Source organism: Acinonyx jubatus, chromosome X (assembly GCF_027475565.1).
Source record: "Acinonyx jubatus isolate Ajub_Pintada_27869175 chromosome X, VMU_Ajub_asm_v1.0, whole genome shotgun sequence".
In the NCBI taxonomy this organism is placed as follows: domain Eukaryota; kingdom Metazoa; phylum Chordata; class Mammalia; order Carnivora; family Felidae; genus Acinonyx; species Acinonyx jubatus.
This window is the reverse complement of record NC_069389.1, coordinates 104,342,433-104,358,094: the sequence shown is the minus strand read 5'-3', so window position 1 is coordinate 104,358,094 and position 15,662 is coordinate 104,342,433. Positions and strand designations below refer to the sequence as shown.

General features: G+C 51.8%; 1 protein-coding gene and 1 pseudogene across 4 annotated transcripts in view; one reads left to right on the top strand and one right to left on the bottom strand.

The window, feature by feature from the left end:
* ELF4 (E74 like ETS transcription factor 4) overlaps positions 1-15,662 on the top strand; it is a 50,063-nt gene that overhangs the window by 23,118 nt on the left and 11,283 nt on the right. For all 4 annotated transcript variants that reach the window (XM_027054395.2, XM_053201685.1, XM_027054393.2 and 1 more), the window contains exon 2: positions 12,021-12,301. In XM_027054395.2, the coding sequence (XP_026910196.1) occupies positions 12,230-12,301 (72 nt within the window). In that variant the 5' untranslated portion in view covers positions 12,021-12,229. The remainder of the gene's footprint in view (positions 1-12,020; positions 12,302-15,662) is intronic.
* LOC106981583 (40S ribosomal protein S11-like) lies at positions 396-875 on the bottom strand (annotated as a pseudogene).

Sequence of the window (15,662 nt, the reverse complement as noted above, 5' to 3'; positions counted from 1 at the left end):
CAAATGATCACCAGCATGGGACAGTGGGAAAGGCGCAGGCTTTGAGATCAAGGGCACACAGGCCTGGGTTTGAGTTCTGCCTCTCTTCTTCTTTTTTCTTTTTTATTTTTTTTTAACATTTATTCATTTTTGAGAGAGAGAGAGAGACAGAGCATGAGCGGGGGAGGGGCAGAGAGAGAGGGAGACACAGAATCCGAGGCAGGCTCCAGGCTCTGAGCTGTCAGCACAGAGCCCGACGCAGGGCTTGAACTCACGGACTGTGAGATCATGACCTGAGCCGAAGTCAGACGCTTAACCGACTGAGCCACCCAGGCGCCCCTTCTTTTCTTTTCTTTTTTTAATCTGCTTAGGAAAGTCACTTTATTTTGTTTAGAGGTATGAGCAGATATCTAGTCTCAGAATTTCTGGAGTTGCTTTTTGCTGGCAGCCTTGCTGACCTTAAGCATTTGAAGTGCTCAGTCTTACTCAAGGGCTGGCAGCCACCCACTGTGACACTGTTACCAATCTGGAGGTCCCTGAAATGGGATAGGTGTACAGACATGTTCTTGTGGCATTTCTCGAAGCAGTTGTATTTTCAGATGTAGTGGAAGTAGTCTTGGTGGATGACAGTGGTCTTCTGCGTCTTCATCTTGGCCACCACACCAGATACAATCTGCCCTCAGAGACATTACCAGTGAAGGGTAACTTCTTGTCCGTATAGGTGCCCTTAAAGGCCTTGAGCGTCTTGAAACCCAGACCAGTGTGTTTGTCATATTGTGGGAGCTTCTTTTTTCCAGAGTCTCCAAGCAGGACCCTCTTCCTATTTTGAAAGATGGTCAGCTGCTTTTTTGATAGGCACTCTCTGTCTGAATGTCCGCCATCATCCCTGCTGCCTGAAAAAAGGTCTGCCTCCATTTTTGATGGGAAGTGTGACCTTGGTCATGTTACCTAGTCCTTTCTGAGCCTCACTTTTGCTGTTTTTAAAACTGAACTATTAAGGGACACTGGGGTGGCTCAGTGGGTTAAGCGTCTGACTTTGGCTCAGGTCATGGTTCTGCGGTTGGTGAGTTCAGCCCTGTGCTGGGCTCAGAACTGACAATGTGGAGTCTGCTTGGGATTCTCTCTCCCCTGCCCCCACCCCTCTCGCAGCTCCTCCCCCACTTGCACACATGCTCACGCTTTCTCTCTCAAAATAAATTTAAAAAAATAAAATAAAATAAAACTATTAAAATACTATTATTACCAAAAAAGAGTTCACTGAAAACAATGTTAAGAGAGTGTAGTAGTTGGAAGTCAACCTAGGTTCAAACCCCAGCTCTGCCACTGACTAGCTACATTGTAAGGATGTTGTTAAGAATGAAAGGAGATAGGCTATGTAAAGTGCCTGGCACAACACCAACCCTACAGCTCGTACCCAATAAATGTAAATCCCTGCCACCTTCCCTACGCTCCACCCTGTCACCCTGTAAGTTTTACTGTTTGGCCCCTTTCCCCAGATGCAGACGAACAACTTCAAGTGATATCAGAGGGCAAAAAAGAAAATCTTACCCACGTTTAAACAAGTACCACACCCCTCTGCTCCTCCCGCAACGGGCCCATGGTGAGACCACAGTGGCCACACCTGCCATCCCAGCCGGCGATAGTTCAGATCTGTGCCAGCCCCGCAAGCATTTGCCCTGAGTTGGCATTGCTCTCAAGTGCTTCCACCCCCTCCTTCCAGTCTAGATGTGCTTTCCAAACACGTGCCACCAGCTTTGAGTTGGGCTTGTAACCAAGCCCTGGCCCTGGGTTTGCACTGCAGACGTAGGGAGGGGCTGGCAGAAGCCCAGGTGCTCATCCAGATGTTGTCTCCAAGGCTTCCTTAGCGTCCCCCATACCAGCTGTGCAGCTGGGGGTGGAGAAGCAAGTTTGTGTGGGGCCCTATCACTGGGGCACTGGGGCCTATTTGCCCTGGGGTGTGTGGAGGGAGAGGGAAAAGAGAGACTTTGTTCTCTTGACAGGCAGCCTGGCTGGGCAGGGATCTTGGCCAAAGTCGCAAGAGCTGAGAAAAAAATCTCAGAACTGAGAGAGGTGTCAAGACCATCTTCCCATCCATTTTTTGTCAGCTCACCCAGTACCATCACGTGTAGGAGTCCCCTTAACTTCTCTCACCTCGGACCTCATGGGACAATATTAATATGGGGGGACCAAAGTGATTGTATCTATCCACTATGAGCCCCCCATCCCAGGCGTCAAGGCTTCTAGAACCATCATCACGTACTTCTAACCTGTCCCCAGGAGCACTGGCAACTGGGCAGAGGTCCAGGGCCTCAGGCTTCCACTGCTTCTCTGACCCACTGCTTTGGAAGGGCCTGGCAGAGCTGGTCACATGCCTGCAGGATACCTCACAGGCACATCACCCCAGTTCTGGAAGCCCCACCTTGCAAGGGCAACTGGGAGGTATTTACAAGTGGAAGTCACCGCAGCAAATCAGTAGCAGGTATGGGGCGCCTGGGTGGCTCAGTTGGTTTAGCATCCAACTCTTAATTCAGCTCAGGTCATGATCTCACAGATCATGAGATCAAGCCCTGCATCAGGCTCTGTGCTGACAATGCAGAGCCTGCTTGGAATTCTGTCTCTCCCTCTCTCAGCCTCTCTCTCTCTCTCAAAATAAATAAACTTAAAAAAAAGAAAAAAACCAAGTCAGTAGCAGGTATGGAATGTGATAGCTTCCTGTTCTATCACCCAGAAAATGCTGCTACCCTTGGCCCACATGTTACTGTACTTTGCTCTCCATTGTTGTCTCTGTCCACTGGTGCTAGGGACAAAATTATGCAAAGTTGTGAAGTGGCATTGATTTCCCTGTCACCTGCTCCTCCCAATTAACCCCTGTTGTCGGCCTGTTTTCCCCAGGCTCTTGCTTCAGCCCATAGCTCCATCCCAAGCCACCTGGGGCTGAGGATCAGCTCCAGGTGGACATTGACCTGAGCATACAGTCGAGTCTTTTATCCAATCCTCCAAGGCCTGGCTCATTCTGCACCCGCCCCCTCAAGGTGATAGCTAGGTAAAGTGATAAACTCACTTCTACTCATCCACTAACCAGAGAGGGTGTGCAGAGACAGCTCCTACTCCCTCCCAGTCCCCATGCCCCCAGCTCTAGCAGGCTGGCAGTGGAGCTGCTGGGGTGTCCCCTTGTGTAGACAGCTGTCTCCTCAGCCTTCCTGTGAGGGATCCTCCCCCCTCACCCGCAGGGCCCCTCCCTTCTCTGCACTTTCTGACCTGTGTGGGGCAGGGGCGGGGCCGGGAGGGCCCCACAGGCCCTGAAGGGGAAACTGCTCAAACCCCTGGGACAGGAAGTGGCAGAGAGGGGCTGTTTCCTCTGGCAGAGTAAGGGTGCGGTGAGAGCTGGCCCTATCCCCTGCTTCACTGCCTGTCTGCTGTGGGCCCTGAGAGGCTGGGGAGAGCTGAGAGCCCTTCTTTCCCTGCCTCTCCCCCCACAAAAAATGGATACTCCTGGCCCACCGGATTGGAGGGGTGGGGGGCTCTCAGAGGAAGCCATTTCTATTTTGATGGGAGAGGAATTCAGGGAGAAGGGCAGTCAGGTCAGCTAGAAGGGAAGGGTGGGGCGGGGCAGGTGAATATGGGGTGAGGGGGGCCCACAGTGGCAGCGGAAAACCACAGCTGGGCAGGGGAACCTTCTGTAAGCTCTTATTCTGAGAGAAAATGATCAAGACTGCCTGCACAAAACTGCATGAGTTGGAAATGCAACAGATTGCTGACTCTAAATCATAGGGCTAGAAAGGGCTTTGACTTTCCAGTCCAACCCCCTCATTGTGCAGCTGAGGAAACAGTCCCACAAAGCAGAAGTGACTTGCCCAAGGTCACACCATGGGCAGAGACAGGGCCAGGATTTTCTTTCTGATGACAACCTGCCGAGTTTGTATTTGGTGTTCCACACCTCCCTCCTGGTGCCTTCTGAGTGCTCTGTGACATTCTTCTCAGAAATGAACTTAACCTCTTCACACTGAAGGTGAGTGAAGCCTTTAGTCCAGGAGCCAGTAAACTTTTCCTGCAAAGGATAGATAGTAAATATTTTAGGCTTTGTGGCCTATATGAACTCTTGTCACAACTCAACTTACAATGCAAAAGCAGCCACAGACAACACGTAAACGAGTGAGCATAGCTGCATTCCAATAAACCTTTATTTGTGGACACTGAAATTTGACCTTTGTGTAATTCTCACATGGCATGAAATATTATTCTTCTGTTTATTTTTGTCCAAATCATTAAAACATGTAAAAGCCATTCTTAGCTCATGGGCCATACCAAACAGATGATAGGCTGGACTTGGCACATGGGCCATAGTTTGCCAACCCATACTGTGGTCTAAGAAGTCAAGCTCAGGTGTTGAGAGGAGGAAGAGGAGGAGGAGGAGGAGGAGGAGAGAATGTACTTGGTGGGGAGGAAGCAGGTGAGGCTATGAAAAGGAGGTGACATTTGCTTCAGATCTTGAATACTATGTGGGAATTAGGGCTGCAGAAATTGGGGAAGGGCCTATCAAACCCAGGGCACAGTGTGAGCAAAGGCCTGAAGGTGGGGAAGTTGCTGCAAAAGTTAAATGTGTTCTGCACACGTGTGGCCTCATTGTTATTTGCCAGCCCTGGGGCTCTGGCCGCTGTCTGGTCTCACCAGAGGAAAGGGTTGGCTTTACTGAGGATGCTGAGAGACAATGAGGAGGAGAGGAAGAAAGGTCACCTGGGAGTCATAATGACTGGCTGTGTGACCTTGAGCAAGTCATTTCTCTTCCCTCGGGAACTTGTTGTCTCTAGTTGGATGACACGAGGGATAGATGCCATGATCTTTCAGGCCCCTTTTTACTTTGATATCGTGGGACTCTGAGTCATGAAGAGGTTTTGAGTAGTGTAGGTGAGGGGGAAGGAGGAACCCCAGGGTTTCACGGTGACATCAGAACTGAAGCTGCCCTCCCTATTTGCCTGCACCCCAATAGGCTGTCTTTCTACCTCAGCCTTGCACCCTCCCCTCTGTGCAGGCAACACCGGACTTCCCTTTGCTTTTGCTGGCCTGGGAAGTGGCCTGTGGGGGAATGGGGCACTTGAAAGGGACCCCCTCCCCCCGCCAAACAGGCAGCGAACCCAGCCCAGCCCCTCCTGCCTGGGGTAGTCCCAGATCTGAGCAAGGAGCCTCCACTTTAGTTTCTAGGGCACGCGCTGGCAGGGGCTTTGAGAAAGAACATTGTCCCTTCAATAAAAGTTATCTGACTTAATATCCTGTTGGTGCCGAGCCACAGATTGCCCCAGCTTCTAGAAAACCCACTAATAAATTTAATTAGTCTCTGGTCAGTGTTTCTGTTACCCCACCTATGGAAATAAGCAGGCCTTCCTAGGCAGAGGTGGGGTGTGTGCCGTTTGAAGCTGCCTTTCATTCATCGCAGGCCACTTTCTGCAATGGGACTGTGTCTGGCTTGCCAGCCTCACCAGGCCAGGCCTGCTCCTTTGGCCACTGAAGGCCTGTAGCGGTCCCTCCTGCTGATGCTGTGTGTGTGTGTGTGTGTGTGTGTGTGTGTGTGTGCACGCGCGCGCGCAAAATGTCCACGTCCTCTTTTTTTCCATCTGGGTTTTTTTTCAAGATGATCCCAATTTCAAACTGCCCAAGTTGAGTTCATTCTCCTGCCATCTTTCCTGTCCCAATCACTTCATATCTTTTAACATTCTTTACCGCAGGCTCCACATCTTGGGGTCCCCACAACTACTGTCTTACCCCACAATCTGTCATTTTATTCCCTTGGAGTGGCCTTGGGCTTCGCCTCCTGGGTTCCAGCTGCCCCACCAGATCTCCTTCCATCCACTCCACTCCTACACTCATACCAAAGGGACCTACCTAAAGAACTGCTTGCTTTATGCCCTGCCTTGCTCAAGAATCTCCAGGAACTCCCAGTCGCTGTGTATATCAAGTTCAAATCCCAATCCCACCACCTGGTGGATCTTGGGCCTATGCCCTTATCCAACTGATATCCCTGATCCCCCAGCCAACCCCCCTCCCGCACAGTCAAGCTGGTTTCCTCCCTTTCCCATGAGTTTCATGGCTGTGGTTATGTCCTCCCTTGCCTTCATCTCATCCCACCACCTCCATGTCCTGTCTTCCTGTCCATCCAGGCAAAGATATGCCAAATGTTTGATGAGTGACTGTAGCCAAAAAGACACCAATCACACCAGGAAATTGAAAAACACGTTTGGGACATAACAAAGTTTTCACCCACATGAACTCACTGGCCTTGCATAACAACTCTTTGAGCTAGGGACGGTGCCCCCATTTCACAGAGGAGGAAGATCACCTGACTAAACCCCAAGGCAAAGCTGGATCTTCTCCCTTATGATCTGCAGGGACTTCTGGGGTCCCCTCCTAGGCTGTGGCTGGCAGCCCACCGAACTGGGGTTCATTCAGTAGCTGCTCTGGACTCGACTTTGCCTTCTTTCCTGTTGTGTGTTCTCCTTGTCATTGGCCTGTCCCTCATTTCCCAGAAGAGCTTAGTGACTCTCTTGGTGAGGCCCCTGGAGTGGTAGAGATGAGGGTGTGGTGGCCGCAGGCACCTCCAGGGGGTGCTCTTTTGGCTTTCTCAGGCAAGGCCCCTGGGAGTCAGCGCTGCTGGGGAAATAGGTTCCGTCAGTAACCCTTCCCCCTGACCCTGCTCCCCTACTGGGGCTTCTGTAGAGCCTTTCTTGCCACATAACCACAACCGAAAGTGTTGGGGTGGGGTGAAGGCAGCTAGGACAGGGGCCTGGGAGCACTGCTTCAACCAGAGCAACCTGCCCCTGCCTGCGGGGACCCCCAACCCCAGTGAGGGGCCTGCCCCTTCAAGCCAACAACTGGAAGTCTCCAGTTGTCTATGTTCTTGAGCCAATGGGGGACTTCTGGGGCCTTAATGGGGCCCCAAGCCCCATTTGCTCTCTGGGGTTCACCTGAAACTCATCATCTGGATGAGTGTTTTTTAATTTCCAAAGTGCTTTCCCACCACCATCTTCATTCACCCAAGACTCCCTAGTGAGCATCTGCTAAACCTGGATTACCCTTAGCCCTCACCCTCAATAAGGATGACAGAAGCCACAGCCCAGAAAGATGGCTGCCTTTTCTGGGGTCTCAGGTCGGGTTGGGATACAGCCAGATGAGGGCTTCCCTCCTCCTCGGAACCTGGGCGGCACACACCATGGGTGAGCTTATGGGTCTTCTGGAGAAAGAGGGGACCTACCATCTCCTGCAGCCCTAATCGCCCCTCCACTGGGACAGCTCAGGGCCTGGGAAGGTAGAATCAAAAGTAGAGCAGATAAAGGATAAGGGCAGTTGGAGATGAGCTCTGGGCCTCCCTCACCATCGGAGTTGTGGCAAGCCCTATGCTGGAAGCAAGCAGTGACCGTGGGCCAAGGAAGGAAACTGGGTTTCTTGTAAATAAGCAAAGAGAAACCCCAACCAACAGAGCTTGCAAAACCTTTATGTTTTTCCTCCTCTTCCTGATTTCATCTCATAAGGGGTGGTGAAAAGAAAGGAATGGAGGAGAAGGAGCTGACAAAATAGTTGTGGCTGGGGCCCCTTCACTGCGCATTTGCTCAAGGAGGAGGATTTGGCTTGAAGATCAGGGTCAAGGTTGTAGGGGGTATCCCACAGACCGGTTACTTCGGCTCTGTCCAAGGCTACAGACTGGACCCCTGGTTCTGGCCCTCTGTCTCTTAAGTACACACCATTGGTCACATGGTGCAGCATGCAAATTTGCTTCTGGATGACTATTAGCCAGAGGAGGGGCTGTTTTTAAGTAGAGGGTACAGCTGTTCCTGGGTAGTTTCCATTTTGTTTGTGGTTGTGGGGGAGGGGCGCTGAGGGAGTGGGAAATGGCATGAAGGAAATTGTCACTTCCTTTCCAGAGAATTCCAGAAAGGTTTCATGGAGGGCTGGGTATTTCAGGAGTGAGGGCTGGCTCCGAGAGGATGAGGAACTGGAGAAGGAGAACTCTGCTTTGTGGCCTGGCTGACCATCTGGCCCCCATGTTTCCTGGCCTGCGTGAAAATGCCACGGGTGTTACTAGCGATTTTGTGAGAGCCAGTGGCTGAACCGGTGTAGATTTAAACTCACTCCACAGAGACTGTGGATGTGGCTTTTACATAGGGGCTGCTTCCTGTATGCAGAGGAGGCCCAGATGGGTGGGTGCTGGACACTGCTTGACTGCGCTCCAGTGACAGCCCCAGAAAGGGTCTGTACTTCTGAAGGGGGCCCAGCTGTGATGACGCAGGAGCAGCCCAAACCACTTCTATTTTGCTATTTTGGTTTTGAAATGCAGTCAGAACCACAGTGAGCCAGAGGTGTGCATTTGCAGGCTGGGGATGTAGGCGCCCTCGCTTGCTTGCTCCCTCCTGTGGCACAGGCTCACTCACTTCCTCACACACGGTGTCCGGAGCCATATGCTCTCCAGACGCTTTGCTTTCAGTGCAAGTAGGACAAGGTCCTGGGAGCCAAGGATCCTGCAGTGGCCTCCAGGGGAGTGAAGGGAGTGGAGCTCTTGCCACCCTGGGAGCAGACTCTGACTGGAGCCAGCTGTGATCTGTATGATGACAGGGCGGGTGGAAAACTTCCCAGGCCCATCTCTTACTCAAGCTGGGTGTCTGTGCTGCATACCCACCTAGCGCCCCACTCACCCACTCACCGTAAAGGCAGCGTCCAGGGCTCTAGGCCCTGGAAGAGCTGAAAGGACACCAGGGAGGAGAGCCCCCTGGTGTGGGCCTGTCAGGCCTCCCTGGCCTCCAGCCGGGCGGGCCTTCTGTGGTGGTGGTTTTTTTTTTTTTTTTTTTTTGGTTTCAGGTTCCTGGGAGAGGGAGGTTATTTTGAGGGACTGGGGGGGGGGGGTCACTCCTCTGCTGGGGAGAGTGAGTGAGCATGCAAATGAGCTTCTCCCCACCTCTCACTTTCAAATCCTCAAACATCTGATGGGGGAGGGGCAAAGGGCAAAACTTTATGGTGGAGAAGGTTCCATGGTGGGGCTGGGAAGGGAGTTTTCTTAGCCTTGACCAAAAAAGTAGGACAGCTACTTCCTCCCTCCACCCCGCCCACACTCCTTCACCTTACTAGCTTTAGGCTGGAGCTTGGGCAGAACAAGACACCAGGATCAGCCTTGGGTGCTGGGTCCTGCAGCCTTGAAATTCTCACAGTCCTGGGTCAGCAGAACCTGCACCAACCCAGTCCTGAATTTAGATCCTTAGACGTGTGGACACTTAAAGAGTGCACTTACATTAGCCTCTTCTTTCAAACCTCTCTTTGCACAGATGGCTAAGGATCCCATCCAGTACAGTGCGGTGCTGTCTTCCCTCTCCCGCCACCTCCTTAGCACAGTGGACCTTGGTGGACTCACCCCAAGAACCCATGAGCCACATACATATTCTGCTGCTAGCTCTCTTCCTGGGAAGCGGCAGGAGGGAGCAGCGGCGGTGGCCATAGCTCGGTCTGTCATTGTCATTCTGCGAAGGCGGGACTGGAGGAGGAGGGACCCACCACTGAGTTTGTGGCTCTGCCGGTCCACAGAGCGTCTCATGCACACATCCCCATGCTTGGGACATGTGCGCACACCCTGCACACAAGTAAGTCCATGGTGTGCGTGCACACCCACAGTGAGAACTCCCATTGTAAATTACAGTGCACAAACACCCAGATGTAACACAGACCAGAGCACACATCTCTCTCTTACCCCAAAAACAATGGACACACGGATATACTTCTTGCCCAGAAAACACACCTCACTGGTACTGACTGACCAGTATCATTCATTCGTTCGTTGGTTCGTTAATTCATTCATGTGTTTGTTCTGCAAACATAAATTGAGTGTCTGCCACATGCCAAGCACAGTGCAGCTTGGTAACGTTTCACTGATGACCAACACAGTTGCCCCTGCCCTCAAGGAAGCCACTGCCTAATGGGGGAGGTGAGAAAGGTACAGGGAAGGTCTGCAGGCAGCGAGCAACAGTGAACTCGCAAACAAGAAGTGCTGATCTGTCAACAGAGGCCAAAGCAATGAGCAAACCTGAAGGGAAGGGCTGCCGCGGAATGACCTTGTTGCGGGGAGAGGGAGCAGACACCAGAGTTTCGTGTTTAGACAAAGTGGGATTAGGTGAAAGTGATCCCTTTCATTTGATTAGTATGAGAATGCTTCCTGGGGGCAGACAGCCGGCCTGAGGGAGGGCGGGGAGCTGCGGAATGCGAGCCTTGGGGCGCTTTGGCTACAGGAGACAGACCTTCCAAGCATAAATGGCCCTGGGAGGCTTCTCGGGCAGGCCACTGGAGACAGGGTCACAGGCAGGGCCCGGTGGGGGTAGGGTGAGGGCGGGAGGGGTGGAACTGTGTTTTCCCCAGGGCCTCCTCTTCGTCCTCGCAGGGCTGTCTCCTTAGCCAAAGGGAAACTCAGACCTGCCAGGTTGAGTTGAGTGACTTCTGGAAGTTTTTTGTTAAGGGTGGGTGGAAAGGTGCGGGGGTGGGGGGTGGGGTGAGGGCTGGGGTGGAGAGTGGGCGGAGCCAACCCTGTGGGCTAACGGAAAGGAAGTGGGAGAGGCCTGGGTGTCTTCTGTGGGGGAGAGCGGTCATCAGAGAGGTCACCCATGGTCCTCCTCCCTTTCCTCCCCTTTGCCCCTCTCCGAAGTTCCTCATTTCTTTCTGGGCCAGGAGAAGGTTCTGCCACCCCGACACTACCAAAGGTGTGTCCAGGAGGTAGGAGTCAAATGTGTCTCTCGGACTATGGTGCATGGACCCAGTTCTTCAGGCGCTGGTGGTTGAACCGGGCTGTTTGTACACCCATCGCGCGCACGCACACGCAAGGGTACCATTAAAATCAACCCTAAGGGTCAAAGATGTGGTACCTGGAGGTGTAAAAGCCCACGTGCTCGAGAGCAGAGGAGCAGAGCAGGCTGGCAGGAGGGCCATGGCAGCAGGAGCTAGGCTTTGGGAGGTAAGCCTGGGTGCCGCCGCAGACCACACGTAGAAGAGCAGCAAGCATGGCCCTGGGTGGCGTGTGTGCGCCTGAGGTTGCATACTGTGAGCTCCAGAGGCACCGGGCACCCGGGAGAGGAGAGACATGCGGGCTGCAGCAGACAGGTTTCCTGGAAAAGGGGGGGAGGTCCTGAGCCGGCCCTGCAGGATGGGGAAGGTTCTGTGGGCCCCTCCGCAAGCTGGGGCTCTCCTCACAAGTTCCCAGGGTGAGAGTTCAGTCTTGAAACTGAAAGCAAAGCTGAAGCAAGAGCAGGGACACCCCCCACCCCTCCCCGAGGCTCAGAAGCCATCCTCTCCAGTGGGCGGCAGCGGTGTCAGGGCAGCGATAAGTGCACAGGGCATGTGCCCCGCCTGTCTCGGGCCGTCGGGGTGTGGCTGAGACCAAGACTCCCCTCCTGGAGAGCTGCTGGCTCTCACAACACAACCCCCACTGAGAGACATTTCTTCCTCTCTAGACTCTGCCCTTCAGAGCTAAGTGCCCCCACTTTTGAGGTAGACCGAACCAGGCAGAGTCTGAAAGAGCACCTGGTACAGCCATGTGTCGCTTCCCACACCCCTGAACACACGATTCTTTCCAAGTCAAGGGGCTTTTAAGGATTCTTCATGCTGCTGCGCCATCTATAAGGCCAGATGGGGTGCCCTGATTTCCCTTGTGGCCACACCCTGGGGATTAATCTTTGGGGTGGAGAGAGCCCAAAGTCCCTCTATCTGTCACCTTCTCCAGAGGAGGCAGGAGAGAAGGGAGGGAGGCTGTGTGTCTTTAGGGCCAGCTCAGGTGCAGATGCTGGTGACCTAGACTGACACTGAGGCTCAGCCACTTCCCACTGGAGGTAACTCAGTTAACTTCATCTTTTTCCTTCATTTTTTACTTGCCTCCTTTCTTCTTCCCCTTTCTTCTCCCATTGTCCTCCCCTTTTGGCAAGCCTCCTTGGTCCCTCTGGTTCGACTGGCTGTCGGCTGTCCTGTCGTGGGGACAAAGCTCAAGGAAGGTGACCGATTCACTGACCCTGTGATTCCCTTCTCCACAGGTCACTCCTGCGGTTGGCCCAACCCAGCATGCAGCCTTGAACCTGGCTTAGGCCACCACCTACTCCAGCTCTCTACACCCCCTATCTCCCTGTGGTTTGGGCTGTAGGCTCTAAGCTCCAAAGTACCTGAACAGCATCTGTTCGTCAAGAAACCCCCACAGCTCCAGAGGGCCCAGTGAACCCTGCTTTCGGCTCTCTGAGAAGACAGCATGGCTATTACCCTGCAGCCCAGTGACCTGATCTTTGAGTTTGCAAGCAACGGGATGGATGATATTCACCAGGTATGGCCCCAGAGAACAGAGCCTGGTCACCCAGGCGGACGATCAGAGAGACACACACTGGCAGGCAGACGGCAAGTCAGGTAGCCATCCGGCTAGCCAGTCAGCAAATGTTGATCAAGCACCTACTAGGTCCAGGCGACTGGCCCTGCATACCAGCCAGACTGTGCACCAGCTTGTCACTCATACGGCCGTCAGTAGTCATTGGGTGGTCATTTCGTGAGCCAGGTGCCCGTGTGCAGTTCTGGGGCACGTGCAGTCACCAAGTCAGCCATGCGGTCAGCATGGTGTCAGCCAGTCAGCAATGTGGCCTGAATGCACAGGTATACCTGGGCCCTCACGTGCATTCCTGTCCCCTTCCCTTCTCCCGCAGTGTCACAATGAGAAAGCTGCTGGGACAGACACATAGCGAGGGTGAGCACTGCCAGCTGGACCCATGGGCAAAGACCAGCCCCCCACCCCCTTCAGACACCTGTCTCTAGTATAGCCGATGGGCCCTTCCATAATCATCTTTTCAGCCTTAGTCTGAGGATTCAGCTCTGGAAATGGGGCTTTCTGGTGGGGGAAAGTTGAAAACTAGGACAGAATTCTGGCACTTAGGTCCCCACTGCTCCATATCTTGCTCTGTACTGGGGCCAAGGGAGCACTTTTTCCGTGCACTTAGCTGTACTCATTGGAGGGTGTCCTGGCACACCCATTGCTACCTACTCCTCTCCTTCCAGAAACTGGAGAAGAGGCAGCCAGGTACAGTAGAAGGAACAGAAGATTAAGTCAGGGGTCCTGGGTTCCAATCCCAGTTTGGCCACAGTTACACGTGGGCAAGTCCTGTCTTCTACCCTATCTGGCTGCCCTCTCCCCATCTTCACCAAGAGGAGATCCAGTTGGATTATCTCTAAGGGCACCGCAGCCTAATACTGATGCTCTACGCTAAATCCTTGTGAGGACAGAAAACTTTGTCGGACTTCTGGCGGCTTACCAAAGGCTGCCCCCTAGTGGACTTTGAGCACATTGTCCTTTCTGTCCCGCTGGGTCTTAACCTAAAGTTGCTCAGTTTTATGCAACACCTGTGGTGTGCCTAGCCTTGTGGAAGGCATCATGGGAAGAGAAGGGAAGAAAAATCTAACCAAACATGAGTTCTCAATACTACTGGTCATTTTTTTCTTGTTTCTGATCTGCTCAGCAACTGTTACTGTTCTTTTTTAAAATGTTTATTTATTTATTTTGAGAGAGAGAGAGAGCGCGCATGAGCTGGGGAGGGACAGAGAGAGAGAGAGAGAGAGAGAGAGAGAGAGAGAATCCCAAGCAGGCTCCGAACTGTTAGTGCAGAACCTGATGGGGGGCTCGAACTCACGAACTATGAGATCATGACCTGAGCCGAAATGAAGAGCTGGACGCTTAACCAACTGAGTCACCCAATCCAAATCCCACACCTGCACCCTCAGCAGACAGCTTCTCCTCCAATCTACAGAGAAGCTCAAAACCAAGGACACCCTCAGTTTCCCTCCTTTCCCCCTTTTATTAGTAACATCACCATTCTTGTTTCCTTCCTGCTGGCCCAGGAGAAAGAAGTGTCCCTCTTCTTTCCAGGACTATCTCGTACCCATCCTTCATCTCTTCTCTCCTGCCTTCAAGACCTCAAACCATTGGCCACCCTTCTTAGCTCCTTTCTGCTCATTAGTATAGTCTCCACCCTCTGTGCTTTGGTTCTCACCTCCTTTCTTTCCCTCTTGTTAGGAAACAATTTTTATTAAAAATGTATCATTAATACAAAAGAGTACATAAATCATATATATATATATATACACACACACATATATATATGGAATAACTATAAAAAGAACACTCATGAACTCACCACCCATGTGAAGAAATAAAGCATTACTAGTCTCCTAGAAGTCCCTGATACCTAAAACATTTAATGAGAGCCTACTCTACACCAGGCCCTGATGTACATGCTTTATGCACATTGATCTGCTTAAACCACCCAGTGGGGTTGTTTAATATGACCACCCCAATTTTATAAAGTAAGGAAGCTGATGTACAGCAAGATTAGGTACCTTGCCCTAGGTCCCACTGTTACTAAGTAGCTGAGCTTGGTTTCAAACCCAGGAAGTCTGGCTCTAGATCAGGACAATCCAATGGAATTTTTAAAATTTATTTATTTTTGAGAGAGAGACAGAGAGAGCGAGTCAGGGAGGGGCAGAGAGAGAGGGAGAGAGAGAATCCCAAGCAGGCTCCGCACTGTCAGCACAGAGCCTGATGTGGGGCTCGAACTCACAAACCGTGAGATCGTGACCTGAGCCAAAACCAAGAGTCAGACGCTTAACCCACTGAGCCACCCAGGTGCCCCTCCAATGGAATTTTTTGAGGTACTAGAAGTGTTCTGTATTTGCCCTGTCCAGTATGGGGCCACTAATCACATATGGTTATGGAGCACTTGAGCTATGACTAATGCAACTAATGGACTGAACTTTTTTTCAAGGTGATATTCTTTTTTTCTAATGTTTATTTCTTTTTTTGAGAAAGAGACAGAGACAGAGATAGAGACAGAGTGCACACAGGAGAGGAGCAGAGGAAGACAGAGGATTCGAACCGAAGTAGGCTCAGTGCTGACAGCAGAGGGTCCAATGCAGGGCTCAAACTCACGAACCCTGTGAGAGCATGACCTGAGCCAAAGTTGAAGTCGGACACTTAACCAACTGAGCCACCCAGGCGCCCCTGAACTTTTACTTTTGAACACATTTTACATTTACATTTAAATAGTCACCCATGGCTAGTGAGTACCATTATTGGACAGACGGCTCTCAACTCATGGCCTTCATCCTGACACCCAACTGCCTGCCTCAGTCCGTCTTCTCTGAGATCTGTTGTAATGTGCCTTGGGGCCCCAGCACCCCCCTGAGAGTGCTCTAGCCACGGTGACTGCCCAGTGGTGAAACCCAAAGTCGTTTTATCAATTTTTATTTTTCTGGATCCTTCAGGAACATTAGGCATAACTGAGCATTCTCATTCTCTTTTCATGAAGAAAGAATTAAGTCCCATGAAAATTTGGAAAATACAGAAAATTTGAAAGAAAAGGAAAAGAGTCACCCAAAGTCCTACAATAAAAACATAATTATTATAATTATTCTGGTATAATTCCTTCTATACGTAAGTTTTAATGTTTATTTATTTTTGAGACAGAGACAGAGTGTGAGCAGGAAAGGGGCAGAGAGAGAGGGAGACACAGAATCTGAAGCAGGCTCCAGGTTCTGAGCTATCAGCAAAGAGCCTGACGTGGGGCTCGAACTCACAAACTATGAGATCATGACCTAAGCTGAGGTTGGACACTTAATGACTGAGCCACCCAGGCGCCCCTATACAT